At 42.8% G+C, this 12,721-nt stretch overlaps 1 protein-coding gene across 1 annotated transcript in view; it reads left to right on the top strand.

Moving 5' to 3' along the window:
- The window catches only part of plxnd1 (plexin D1), a 67,003-nt gene that overhangs the window by 7,434 nt on the left and 46,848 nt on the right, over positions 1 to 12,721 (top strand). Inside the window, exons 4-7 of the mRNA XM_070967588.1 lie at positions 170 to 270; positions 6,360 to 6,489; positions 10,362 to 10,539; positions 10,808 to 10,916. Of these exons, the coding sequence (XP_070823689.1) occupies positions 170 to 270; positions 6,360 to 6,489; positions 10,362 to 10,539; positions 10,808 to 10,916 (518 nt within the window). The remainder of the gene's footprint in view (positions 1 to 169; positions 271 to 6,359; positions 6,490 to 10,361; positions 10,540 to 10,807; positions 10,917 to 12,721) is intronic.

Raw genomic sequence — 12,721 nt, 5'->3', positions numbered from 1 at the left:
AAATGAGTAGTCGATTATGAGGACCATTGTTGAGTAATCTTCTGTCAGTTGATATTTGTCTGTTGAAGGAGGCCTTGTTTATTTGGATGGATGGAAAAATGTGTTGTTTTCATCTGATATACAGCACCTTTTTGAGAGTGTTTAAAATGTTGTGTGCTGTAACGTGCAGATGCTCAGGGTGAAAGTGGCCCAGTGTGACCAGTGGAGGAGCTGCGGTGACTGTTTGGAGGCGGCCGACGCCCACTGTGGCTGGTGTACTCTGGAGAATCGGTAAGAAACACAAACAAATTGCTTTTGTCTATTGGTTCTCCATCTATCAAAATTAACTCTTCTCCTCAGACTTGTTCTCTGAGCCTCTCAGCCCTCTCATCTGCTGCCAGTAAAACATATAATTCAATCAAAATATCATGTGCTTTGGTGCCACACACATGCCACATGTTGTTTGGCCACGGACTGTATTAAAGAAGTGGGCGTAGTCACCATGACGTCAGCTACTGGTTTGTGAATTACTGCTCTGAAGCCTCGATTTTGAGCAAATGCAAAGTTACCAGCTAAAACCGATGCTGGCTAGCTATCCGAAATTCAGGTTAATTGTGATGTTAATTGGGATGCTTATTTGGGAAAAACAGCCGACTGCTGAACGAAAACGAGTTCACAGCTGTTTGAATGTACACAGCACCGTGGACACGCGCTCAAAAGGACAAAGCATAATTTAGCCCCGCCCACACAAAGAGGGCAAAAACAACTCCTCGCCCTCTGTTGACTTTGTATTGTGAGAAGGTGCCTCCATCTGATAGCAAGCAGCAGAAAATGCCTAAAAGCTGATCTGAAAAACTTAGACTTAAAGAGGGCAAAGGTGGATAAAGTTTAGAAGACGTCAGCAGGAAGAATGGGAAAACTGTGGGACCCTGATGCTCAGTGTGCCGACATGTGCAGCAAGCATTGTGTCAGTAATTTGTCAGCATTTTGCTAAGTAAATGAGCTGCTCAAGACCTCATTCTGATCTTTGTTAGGTTAAATGATGATCTTATCTGGCCAAAGTAATACATTTCTGGCCATTCAGTGGGATCATTTCCCCAGAAAAGCAAGGTGAGGCGAAGAGATGCTGAAATCAACAACACTGATTGGCTTTTGGCTTTGTCAATATGCCTTTTCCTGTCTGGTCATAGGATGCTAAAATACTTACATAACATACTGAAATGTAAGATTTTTTGCTAGTGACAGGCATTTTGTGAGCACTTCAGACCTTGGTTGCATATTGCGGCGCCAGTTGTTTTCCCCTGTGGTGGGCATAGCTTTCATGATTTGCTGCACTCTGTCTCTGTCCCAGCTGACAGGTCGCCGTGGTAGCGACATGTCAATCAAAAGGCAGCTAAAGCATGTCCTGCTTTTTGATCTCTAAATGGGGCCATAATTTCCAAAGTGAACATTATGCTGTATGACTTTAAAGTGGCGACTGAGAGCATAAAGTCACTGGGAAATGTTCACTCAGGTAATCGATCAAGGGAGAGGAAGGATCATTTTCTCATAAACTTCGATACAATTGGACTTCTTCTTGCAACCGGTCGAGTCACCCCCTACTAGCCATTAGAAAGAACGCAGGTTTAAGGCCCTTCAGCATGGGCTTCATTTTTCTGTCCACTTCTTTTGCACAGTTTCTGTTTTTGATGTAATCTGCAGAGAAAACGTGGACATGACTGTCTCCTGTCTTTATTGACGCACTGATCCAGCTGCATCTGTTTTTATGAATGATTGATTTAAGTTAGTGCTCATTTTCAAGCAGCGAAAGATCAGATTGATGGCATAATGAAATGATTTGAGCTCGTCCTTTTGATACTTTTAGCGTTTGAATCAATAAAACCGCAGAGACTCGTTTGCTGGTTTTCATCATCCTCACTCTCAATTTCAAAATGTCTCCCGGCCGAATGAGCCTTGGCAGAAACAGAGTGTGTTTTTGGGTTGGAAGGCTGTCGCTGGATCGAGCAGAATTGATTTGCTTTTCATTAGGCCTCAGACTGGGGAGCGACATCATTGTTCGAAGCGGTCCCCTGGATCTTTGGTAGTTTTGGTAGAGAATGACAGGCTGGGAGCGCCCGGCGAGGAGTGACTTGGCTGAAGTGTTGCTGTGAGCGAGCGGGAGAGCGCCGTGATTAATGTGACTCTGTCAGGACCGGCTCTCTGGCTCTGTGTTCGCTGGCTTTTAGGGAGAATATGTGTGGTGTCGAGCTGTGTTTGTTTGTGTGTGTGTGTGTGTGTGTGTGTGTGTGTGTGTGTGTGTGTGTGTGTGTGAGTGAGAGTCGGTTGGTTGCTTGGTGATTAAAGCAGATCAGATGAGATAGTGAATTTTGTGATGAGTTGCGCTGCAGCTCTGGAGGCTCGGGCATTGCCAGGGGCCATTCAGAGCTGGAAGAGTGGAACTGATGAGAGTTGTGTGTGTGTGTGTGTGTGTGTGTGTGTGTGTGTGTGTGTGTGTGTGTGTGTGTGTGTGTGTGTGTGTGCAAGTGTGGTCAGACTTGCTGTCATCTCCCTGTCTCCTCCACTTATTTATCTATCTGTCGTCTCTTTATCCCAGTCCCTTTCTCGCTTCACTGCATTTTTCTTTACCCTCGTGATTCTCTCTCTGTCTTCGGCTTCCTTTTTTTCTTCCTCACCCTCCTATTTTCCAGTAGCTTTGAGAATTTAGCCATCCCTCTCTCAAGCTTCCTCTCTGTCTTACGAGTCCTCGTCTCCTTGTCTCCTCCTCCCCCAGTGCCCTTGTCCTCCTCTCTGTCCCTCTACAAAGGAGCGTTGATTGTGATGACGGCAGTGGGAGGGAGAGTGCACACTGGTTCTTTTGACAAGGAAATGTCAAAGTGTGTAAGCCTGTGTGTAAGTGTCAGCGTGTGTGTGTGTCGCTGTCTGGCTCTCGGAGGCCAGGGAGTTGATGTCATGAGTGTGTGTGTGTGTCTGTGTTTGATGCACTGTTTGGCCAGTCATGCCAGCCGCTGGGCTGGCGCTGTGGCCTCAGAGCTCAGGGGATAGGAGGGTGTGGGGGTGGACGGTCTCCCCCATCACCTCGCTGTCTGATACAAGTACAGACACTGAGTTGAGAGAGAGAGAGAAAAAAAAAAGGACCACTAGAGAACTATCTCACAATCTGTGAAGCCACCACTGCCTCTATGGGCGTCTGCTTGATTTTATGCATGGCGCTGACATCTCTCAGCACGTCTGCATGTAAAGCGAGCATGAAAACATGTCTGTTCGTTTGTTGGAGCGGGCATTGTTGGAAAAAGAGAGCGCTAGTTCCTCTGCCAGAGATAAAGCTTAGTCCTTGATCACTCGTTTCATGTTGGAGCTGGTTTAATCTGCCACATGTCACAAGAAAGCACTTAAATATCTTCATTTGAATCAAATTATGCGTCATGTGCCGTCTTTGCTATTCACAAATTATCGTGCTTATCTGCATGTGCTCATCTCACACCGACTGCGTGTGTGTCTGTGTGTGTTTCTGCGTCTGTGTGTGCAGCTAGAAGCTCATATTCTCCTGCTGTTTAGCAGTGTCACTGGTTTCCCACTTTATCTGCTATGCAGGCAGGTGATGCGTCATATTTCAGGTCATTTTTTAGCTGCATAGTATGCCGACAGTTTATTTTAAGGAGCTCTTTGAAAAGCTTTTAAGGTCAGCACGCTGTCGTGAGGCAGGTGAGGAGTAAATGGTAAATGGAGTATGTTTGTGTGTGCTTCTTCTCTATGTTTATTGTATGTTTATTAGTTGTTGCAGCCTTTTAGAGAAGAGAGAAGTCATTTGAATTTACTTCTCCTCGCTGCTGCTCTTGATCAAATCATTGTTTGAACTAACAGGCGAGTCATGAATGCATCTCAAGAAAGAACAGAAAAGCCACAGAAAACAAGAGATGTCATGATGTGAGTGACTTGGTGAGTTTACCGGCCAGTCTAACGAACAGCACATGCTGTTTGTTGATGTTGATCTGAGACGGCGAGTCTTGTTCTTTTTGAGATTGGAAGACGTTTCCGGGACGCCTGCTTTAGTTTATGCCAAGTGGCATCTATGAGGTAGTCAGGACTTAAAGATAAAATCTGAAGTTTACTTGACAATCTAAATATATTCTTCTAGGAAAACAAGGAGGGCACTTTTGACCCATCGTAACCTAAGAGGGATGTGTGTTTTACAGCAGGATTTCAAAATTCATTGTTGCAAATGTTTGTAATTATAATCTCTCTAATAAGGCTGAGATATGGAACCTTTATGCTAGATTGAGTGAAATGTCTCGGTGGCATTGAATACCAAAAGTTAGCATCACAATGATTTGTCAGGTCGTACTCTTGGGTCAGATTTTTCCCAATTTAAGTCGTAACTTTTGCTAATTTTATGCTATTTTAATCCTGCAAAGTTTGACATGTTTGTGTTAAATGGACTAAAATGGAGCAAGACTAAAGAGTGCACACCCCCCCAGCAGCTCAGAGCGGCTGTACTCACCTAATTCTGACGTCAGCATGCTAACATTGTCACACTGCTTACATGCTGGTGTTTAACAGGTAACTAATGTTTGTTCATCAAAATCAAAGCATGTTGCACATTTGGTGAATAAAAGGTGGTGCACTGGAAAGAGCTGTGCAATGTGTTTTCATTTTGTTGGACTTAAGTATGAAAAGTTCACTAATGCTTGGTCCATGGTCACAATCTGAGGCTGGTAGGAATGCCATTAGCTGTGCAGGTATTTGGTCGTAAACCCAGCCATACTCAAAGAACAAGTCTCAGAATGAAAATTAAAGCAATAGCTGAACAAGTCATATATTTGCAGTGTATTACCTGTAAATCCATTTTAGTGTGACTGTTGAGTTTGCTGAGTGTGTTCAGAGTTTATGAGTTTGTTTGTGTCTAGGGGATTTTTGTGCAGCTTGCAGAGCCACTCAGGTCTATTTTTAGTTCAGCAGCTGACCTCACAGTCCTTCTCAGTCCCTACGTGCCAATGGGACAGAGAATCTGGACATTCACTTTCCGGACACAAATACTCACACTTATAGGCATGCGGGCACACACAGACACACACTTTATTTTCAAACAACTATAGAAGTGTGAGGGGGAAGTGGGATGTGCCAAACTCATTATGTGGCGTGTTAGGACGTTGCTAAATGGGGCCTCTTTGGTTTCTCCTGACTCTGAGGTCACTTTGTCCTTCCAGTCTGCTCTGCAGATGAACTGAGCTCTGTGCCAACGGCCAGTGAAGTTCATTAGCAAAGCCGAAGTGAGAGTGTGAGGCCACCTTGCTTGTTGAATGCCCTCTTATAATTCCTCTGTCCTAGACATTTGCTATACCCACAGATGGGCTCATGCATACTTTGTCCTCTATGCATGTCCACACAAAGACACACGTTCACGGTTGCACTGCTGGTCTGTGCAGAGTAATCCTTAAAACCCTTCATACACAAAGAAATGCCTGAATAACAATCATTTTTGTTTTTTTCCTATTTCTGAGCATACTTTCAGTCAGTATCAAGTGATAAACATCATATGATTCAGGGGAACCTACCCTTTCTTTCTGGTGCAGTATTAAGTCACAATCATGCATTACCATTGTGTGAGCATACTATATTTGACAAGTTGTATTTTGGTGTTTTGGAGCAGAAGTTTGGTGCAAATACTCCTTTTCCTCAGTGTGTTACACCCATGTGAATATTGTCCTGGTCATTTTTTTAGTAGAAAATGGGACAATATATGAATTTTGGCTCTGTCTATGTATTTTGGTCAGAATCAAACATTTTTATTTAACTATTGTTAACTGGCCCCTGCTCTTAGTGCCTGCAGAATGAATTACCATAGCAATGTGTGTGACCTAGAGTCAAGTATTCTCTTGTGTTGAGTCAGACGAACTGACAGCCGAGGTCTGAAAGTGGCTTTTGGAGACTAGAGCACCTCATAAATCTGTGGGAAGCAGACCATGAAACCCAACAGTGAGAATTCGTCAAGTCCCACAATGAAAAAGAAGCACAAACGTTTGTCCTCTCCTCACCAAGGATAGAATGTCGACCTTCAAGCTCTGCATTCACAATCCAGACTGGTAGTCCAATGACTGATTGGCTCTCAGGTGTAGCACTGACAAGCAATTACTACATATCGCACAATCGCGTTCTGATAGAAAATCTGAGCCCAAAATGTTACGCCAGTGTTTCAGCTGCAGCCAACTTCTCTGTGCAGGGTAACAAGGAAAAGAGTCAATGAATTTCAGTCTTTTTTGTGTATGTCGCCATCATATATTTCCCATGACACATGCAGTATGCAACATCAAATATCCCCACCTCTGTGTGCTGTAATCTAATCTGCAGCTCAATATGGCTTCTGTCTGTCACTTTTTTACCAGATGCACCATCCAGAAGGAGTGTGCTCAGGGCCTTTTGGCACGATCCTGGATCAGCATGGGTGACGGCCCCCAGCAGTGTCCGTCCATGACCCTGACACCCCCAGAGATCAGCATCTCTGCAGACATCAAGGTATCGTCAACTCACTCCATATTACTGTTGTCCCATTTCACAAGTCAAATAGACATGACTGTTGTTTAGTTTGGAAAGGCAGCAGTGTATTTAAAGCTGATGACACATCTTTATAACCTGACACACACTTTGCTGATAAACTCCTTACAGCATGTGTAAAGTATTTAAGCTTTTTGGTAAAGTTTACTAAGATCTAATGTTAAAACAGCTATAATCTTTTCTAACCAAATGACAACATGAAAACAGTGTTTACTGGTTCTGTCTCACCGCTCACATAGCGTCTTTCTCCACCACAGCAGGCAGCTGTTTTCAGCCAAAAAGCTCTAAAAGCCCAGTGTGCACTACCTGCCCTGCACAAAACAGCAGAGAGATACAGCATTCTGATAGAAAATCTATCTAGCTGGTGAGCATAGCGCAACATTTAGCAGCCAAAGAGCCAGATGTTTCCATTGATATTTCCTTCAGGAGTTGGTGGAAACCAAAAACAGAGCCAAAAACATCATCATCAAACACAACTCCGAATCATGATAATGTTGCTCTGTAACCGTTGGATGTGTAAAGAATCAATTGTCAACTTAAATGATGATGTGTCAGTGATATGTTCATAACTTGTTTTGCTTCAAGTTTCATCCAAGTGGCTGCAAAATCAATTATTGCAAGGACAAGCACATGTTAAGAGATCTGAAAGGCTGTAAAGGATTGAAAAAGGGGGAAGGTATTTAGAAATTTTAATTATTTTTATGGCTGGAGGGAATTTCTTCAAATTTGGCACAAACATTTCCTCGGACTCAAGGATGAACTGATTAGAATTTGGTAGTAAGAGGTCAACGGTCAAGGTCACACTGACCACACAAAACACGTTTTTGGCCATAACTCAAGAATTCATCCACTGATTCGAACTAAACTTCACACAAATGTCGCATGGGATAGAATGATGAAGTGATTACACTTCATATCCTAAAGGCCAAAGGCCGTCTGTGCTGCTGGGTTGAAGATGTGTGTGAAGCATTCATGTTTTAGAATGTGTGTCCTCTTGGAAAAATAGCCTCTAAGTGAAGACACTCACTGGAAATCATTCGCAGGATCTGAATCATACATTCAATGTAGTGATAACTTCCGTAAATAAAATAAAAGCTAAATATCTTTTATCAAATTCCTTCAAAGTCTTCATTACATATATTATATGAGTCTGGACAGACATGGATGTAAACCGCAATCTGACTGGCTGGAGGAGGCATTCAACCGTGAGGCTGTAATCCCAGTTTGCTGAAGGGAGGGTAGTCTGGCTTTTTTTTTGGGTGAGCAGGGAAGAGTCTTTTATTTGTCTTACTCTATTTTAGTTCAGCCTTCCCTTGCAAGATTTATTACACAAAAAAGATGAAATTGCCACATCCAAGCTTTCATGTCCTCCACAGGTGATAAAGGTGCATTTAACATGCAGAGAATCAATCCTGTCTCTGTATCAGGGCTTTGTTTCTGTTTTGAAATAAACAACAGATCCAGTACAGTCACTCCTTTGTTCTGCATCATAACAGAACGCTGAACTAAATTGAAGTCATGCAAAGTCAGACCACAATATCATGCATGTTCAGGATTACACAGGATTCTTCTGATCCGTGAAATTAAACATGGGCAATGTGACTGTTTATAGTTTGAAACCTTACTAATATGATCGGTTCTGCGTGTGTGATTCCCTGAGTCCACAACTGATCTGAACACACACTTTGTCATTCGTTCAAAGACGCTGAGAGCTTCATTTACACGTATTACTCTGCTTGTAAAACACCGAACCAGCTGCATGTAAAATGAGAGCAGTGGCACAGTGTGAGACGCATGCCATGCACAGCTGTCTCGCTCTGTCCTTCGTGTGTGAGAGCAGTGACCTGAACCATTTACAGACAGCGATTAACTTTGATATTTGCCAGCGTTCCTAGCCTGATTTATTTAATTATGACAGCCAGGCTTTTTCATCAAACGAAAGCTTCAGCCCCCCTCACCACACCAATACATACTGTCCCTAAGTCAATAGCAACAGTACAGTAAACATAAATCAGTGCAAACCTTAATAAACTGTCACCATATCTTAGCGTTAGCATGCCAGTTTAGCATGTTAGCCTTAGCGCATTAGCACTAGCCTTTTCAGCCAAATCGAACTGTGTCACCTCTGACTAAATGGTCAGTTCATTGATGAACAGTGGTGTCTCTGTCTAAAATACAATACAAATTGCCTGAAGGGACACAGTACTGAGCTGTTGCTGTATGACAAATCAATTCTACACAGAAATTCTAACTGGGTTTTCAGGAAAATATCACTATGCGCAGCGGATTTGCTTGATTCTTCAGAATGCTGTTGATAAGCGTAATGCAAATGCAAGAAAATGGAGGAGCGACTCACACATGGAAAAAATTATAGCAAATTCCTGACAGTGGCAAGACAGCTCCAAGAGTTGGTGTTAAAAAAAATATTTTGCTTCATCTTGTTTAGATTTGATTTGCAGCAGCTTTCCAAAGTGGCAGTGTGATTGGCGTCAGATGGTGTAGATTTAAAACAAATGTGAAAGTGCATTAATTTACTGCATTCAAACTGTAGAAACACTACAGTACATGCTGTATTGTCCTCCCCATTTGCAGTGGCAAGATAGATTTTTATAATTTTTCAAATTTATAGCAACAAAACAAGTAATATTATCAAGAATATAAAGTGAATGATTTCAATTCTTTAACATGAGTTTCTGTCATGATGAAGAAATGAAGGAAAGCAAGGTGCCGAGCCGCCGAGAGAGTTTTCAGGCCAAGACACAAAGGCTCTGCTGCCACGCTGAAAATGAACGTTAGAGTAGAATAAGCTTCATCATCGCGTCCTGACTTTGATGATGAGCATCACCCGAAATATCTCATCTTATACACGTCGCGTGTCTTGTGTTATATGGATTTTGGACAGAGAATCTGTCAGATATTGAGTGCTGCGTAACACCACCAGCCTGATTTTAATCAATCCTGGCAGGATAATGTATCCTGGCACGAAGAGTGTCTGCATCGTAGTTTGCGGCGTGACATGTAAACTGTTGTTTTCAGTGATTTCTTTCAGTCAGTATATCATGTAACAGAAGCACAACAACAATATGATAATTAGCTCACTGAATTTTGACACTTGGAATGTATTTGACCTTTAATTACAGCTCATAATTAGACGAGGCTGAGAGACGACAGGTCATTAATTGGTTCATTAATTGTGGATATTTGCTTTGTTATATAGGTCAGTTGGGCTGGGCTGTAATAGATCTACCAGCTGCCAAATTCACAGGCATCCTTCAGAGCCACAGGAAGCTCAGCTCAAGGTTGTCTCTCCAAACAGGAAGCAGCAGGCAGGAAGTCAGGGCCGCCGCCAGGAAATGATCAATTCTACCAAACAATAGTGCGGCTTTTTAAAGCATGTTAGCACATGCCACTGGCCACTTCAGCTCCTATCTGCTGAGCTACGGAGTATGTCATCTTGCTCTTCCTCTCTGCTTCTCTACCTCCCCCCTCCTCTGATTTTCTTCTCACATTGAAATCATTTAGCTGAAATTCAGTCATGTCAGTGAGGTGTTATGTTTCTCATTATACGTCTGTCATACTTCATCACAGAGCCAGATTTAGATGTGAATGTAGCGCTGTGCCATCTGTTTCTTCGTTGCGCATTAGTTTCTCAATTTCTCTGCCTGAACTCCTGAACAAACTTGAAGTAATGCCAGCACCATTTGCCCTCTAATGACTAGCTGTTCATACTACTGGATTCGATTTTATGTGTGCGTATGTGGGCATGTGGAATTCATTTCTACTAAGATGAGTAGTTATTTATATTTTTGCACCTATATCTGTGTCTGTCGTAGGATGTGGGCATTCTGATCAATGGCAGTGTTCCTGATCTGGTCGGCTCCCGGGTGGAGTGTGAATACGGGCCGGGTGTTTCTACGGCTGCCACAGTGCACCTGGACTACGGTCCCGCTCAGATCCAAACCTGTCCCCTGCTCCCTCGAGAAAACTACCAACCAATCCTCCCTGGCACAGGTGAGACCGAGCACAGGCATCCATTTGGCCGTGCGCCAGCCGTATCTCTCCACACGACACCAGTACAGTTACAGTGTGCGATTCGTATTTTGAGTTTCCAAGATGCTGAGCTGTATTAGAACAAATGTAATTTCCCCTTTCATCTTTCAAAATGCAGCAAAGTCAGTGTAGCTTGAGGACGCCTCGCTGTCGAGTTTGTGTTATGACAGCGATACCATCTCGAATGTTTGACACATGCAGCATTGTTTACATGGCTTTGTTTCTCCAGATCATCTTACGGTTTCTGTGGCGATAAAAGTGAATGGCACATCTGTGGTATCTGGGAGCTTCATCATCTATGACTGCGAGAGGACTGGAGCAATACACCCGAAGACATCGTGAGTCACACATCCATTTTCGCCGCTGTTTATCTCAAATTCTGGATTTATTCAGGGTTGGTGATGCTTGGCCAGCTTACAGCATCATTCTGATCATTTACACCCATATTTATTCACTTTGGACACAGCGGTGAAAGTAACGAACTTCATTTACTCTGTTTGTCATGTTTCAGATGTCTATAAGTTTTCATTTTGATGCTTTTGATGCTTTGACTACATTTTGCTGATAATATTTCTGTACTTTTAGAGCAGGATTTTAAATGCAGGACTTTCACCTGTAATGCAGTATTTTTACTTATTTATATTATTTGGTACTTGGTACACACAGAATGTGATTACTTCTTCCACCATTGCTTTGACCTTCATCCGCTGGCTACTTGATTTGCAGGCGATCCCTCAAATCAAACCTTTCTAAATGAGGCCTGAATACTAATAAACTTATGATTATCCCTAAACAAAGGGCACTACTGCGGTATCAGTCAAATGTCAGCTTGAGGATCTGTGCATAAAAGATGTGCACAAACTGCATAACTGGAGGCTGATAGAACAGCGAAGCGTCTCTATTCTTTCTGCTTTGTCTCAGACCTCTTCCTCTCATGGTTCTTCCCCTGCTTCTATTTAGGCCTCAGCGGGTAAATATTGCCGACACATCCTCTTGCAGGGCTTATTGCGTGTTTGGCTTACTCAAGGTTTCTCAGTGCGGGATCAAATATGGGATTAATATGCTGTAAACGTTAAGCCAAGGGAAATTGGATATGTATGTCTGGCTGGTCATGTTGATGTTTGTTTTTGTGAAGGACTGCGACTTGTATGGCCTGGTCACAGAGAGGGTTTTCTCATATCTGGAGGCAATCCAGCTGGCTTCCTCTTGCATGTAGGACTATGTCAGAGGATCCACTTTATCTGATGGGCAAATCTTAGGCTTAGAGGGGCATCAGTGTGTGGGTGCATGTGTGTTTGACCGATTTCCTGAGATTGAAATCTTTTGGGTGCGTCCCTTTTGTTCAGTTTTTGAAAAGCAGCTCGCATAGGTGTGAACACAGCAGTTGCAGGTACACGTCTGCAAGACTGCACCCAATATGTGCACGTGGCCTCGGTGCTCGGCGAGGTCCAGGAGTGTGAAATTAGACGGTGGTTTGTTGAAGGTGATAATGAGCAAGGTGCCATTCTCACAGGATGAGCATTGGGTTGCAAACTGCGGAGCTGCTATACTCTATCTGATTTTAATCACTTCAAGCTGTTTTTTGTTCTTTTTTAATATCCCTAAAGAGTGTCTTATGAGCCACTTCACAAAGAAATCAGATAGTCGAGTCTCTTTGTTTCGTGCCTCGCTGAGCATTTTTTTCACGTTAAATCTTAAACTTTTTGGGTGAAATGTCATCTGAATGTTTGAGTGTTATTAGACATTCGAGTCTGTCATCTCATTGGCTTGGCTTTGGCTTGAGCAATTACTTGAGCAAAAACAAATATTGGAAAGATGCCATCGTCATTCAGCTACTTAGCTGTTAACAGTAGGAAGATGTCAGCAGCGTATGCGCTGGATGCTCTGCTAACCAAATTTTAGGGCTGCAACTAATGATAATGTTTATTATCAAAGAATCTACCAGTTGTTTTCTTGAATAATCAATTAATCGTTTGGTTTATATAATGTCAGAAACTGGTGAAAAATGTCAGTCACAAAGTACAAAATGACCTCTTCCAAATCTACCCAGTTTACCGTCACAGAAGAGAAAGAAAAGCAGCAAAGCTTCACTATTGAGAAGCTGGAACTTGGTGATGTTTGGAAATCTTAGCCTGACAAATTA

Source organism: Chaetodon trifascialis, chromosome 8 (genome assembly GCF_039877785.1).
Source record: "Chaetodon trifascialis isolate fChaTrf1 chromosome 8, fChaTrf1.hap1, whole genome shotgun sequence".
Taxonomy (NCBI): Eukaryota; Metazoa; Chordata; class Actinopteri; order Chaetodontiformes; family Chaetodontidae; genus Chaetodon; species Chaetodon trifascialis.
Note: the sequence above shows the minus strand (reverse complement) of the source record. Positions and strands in the feature narration are given on the sequence as shown.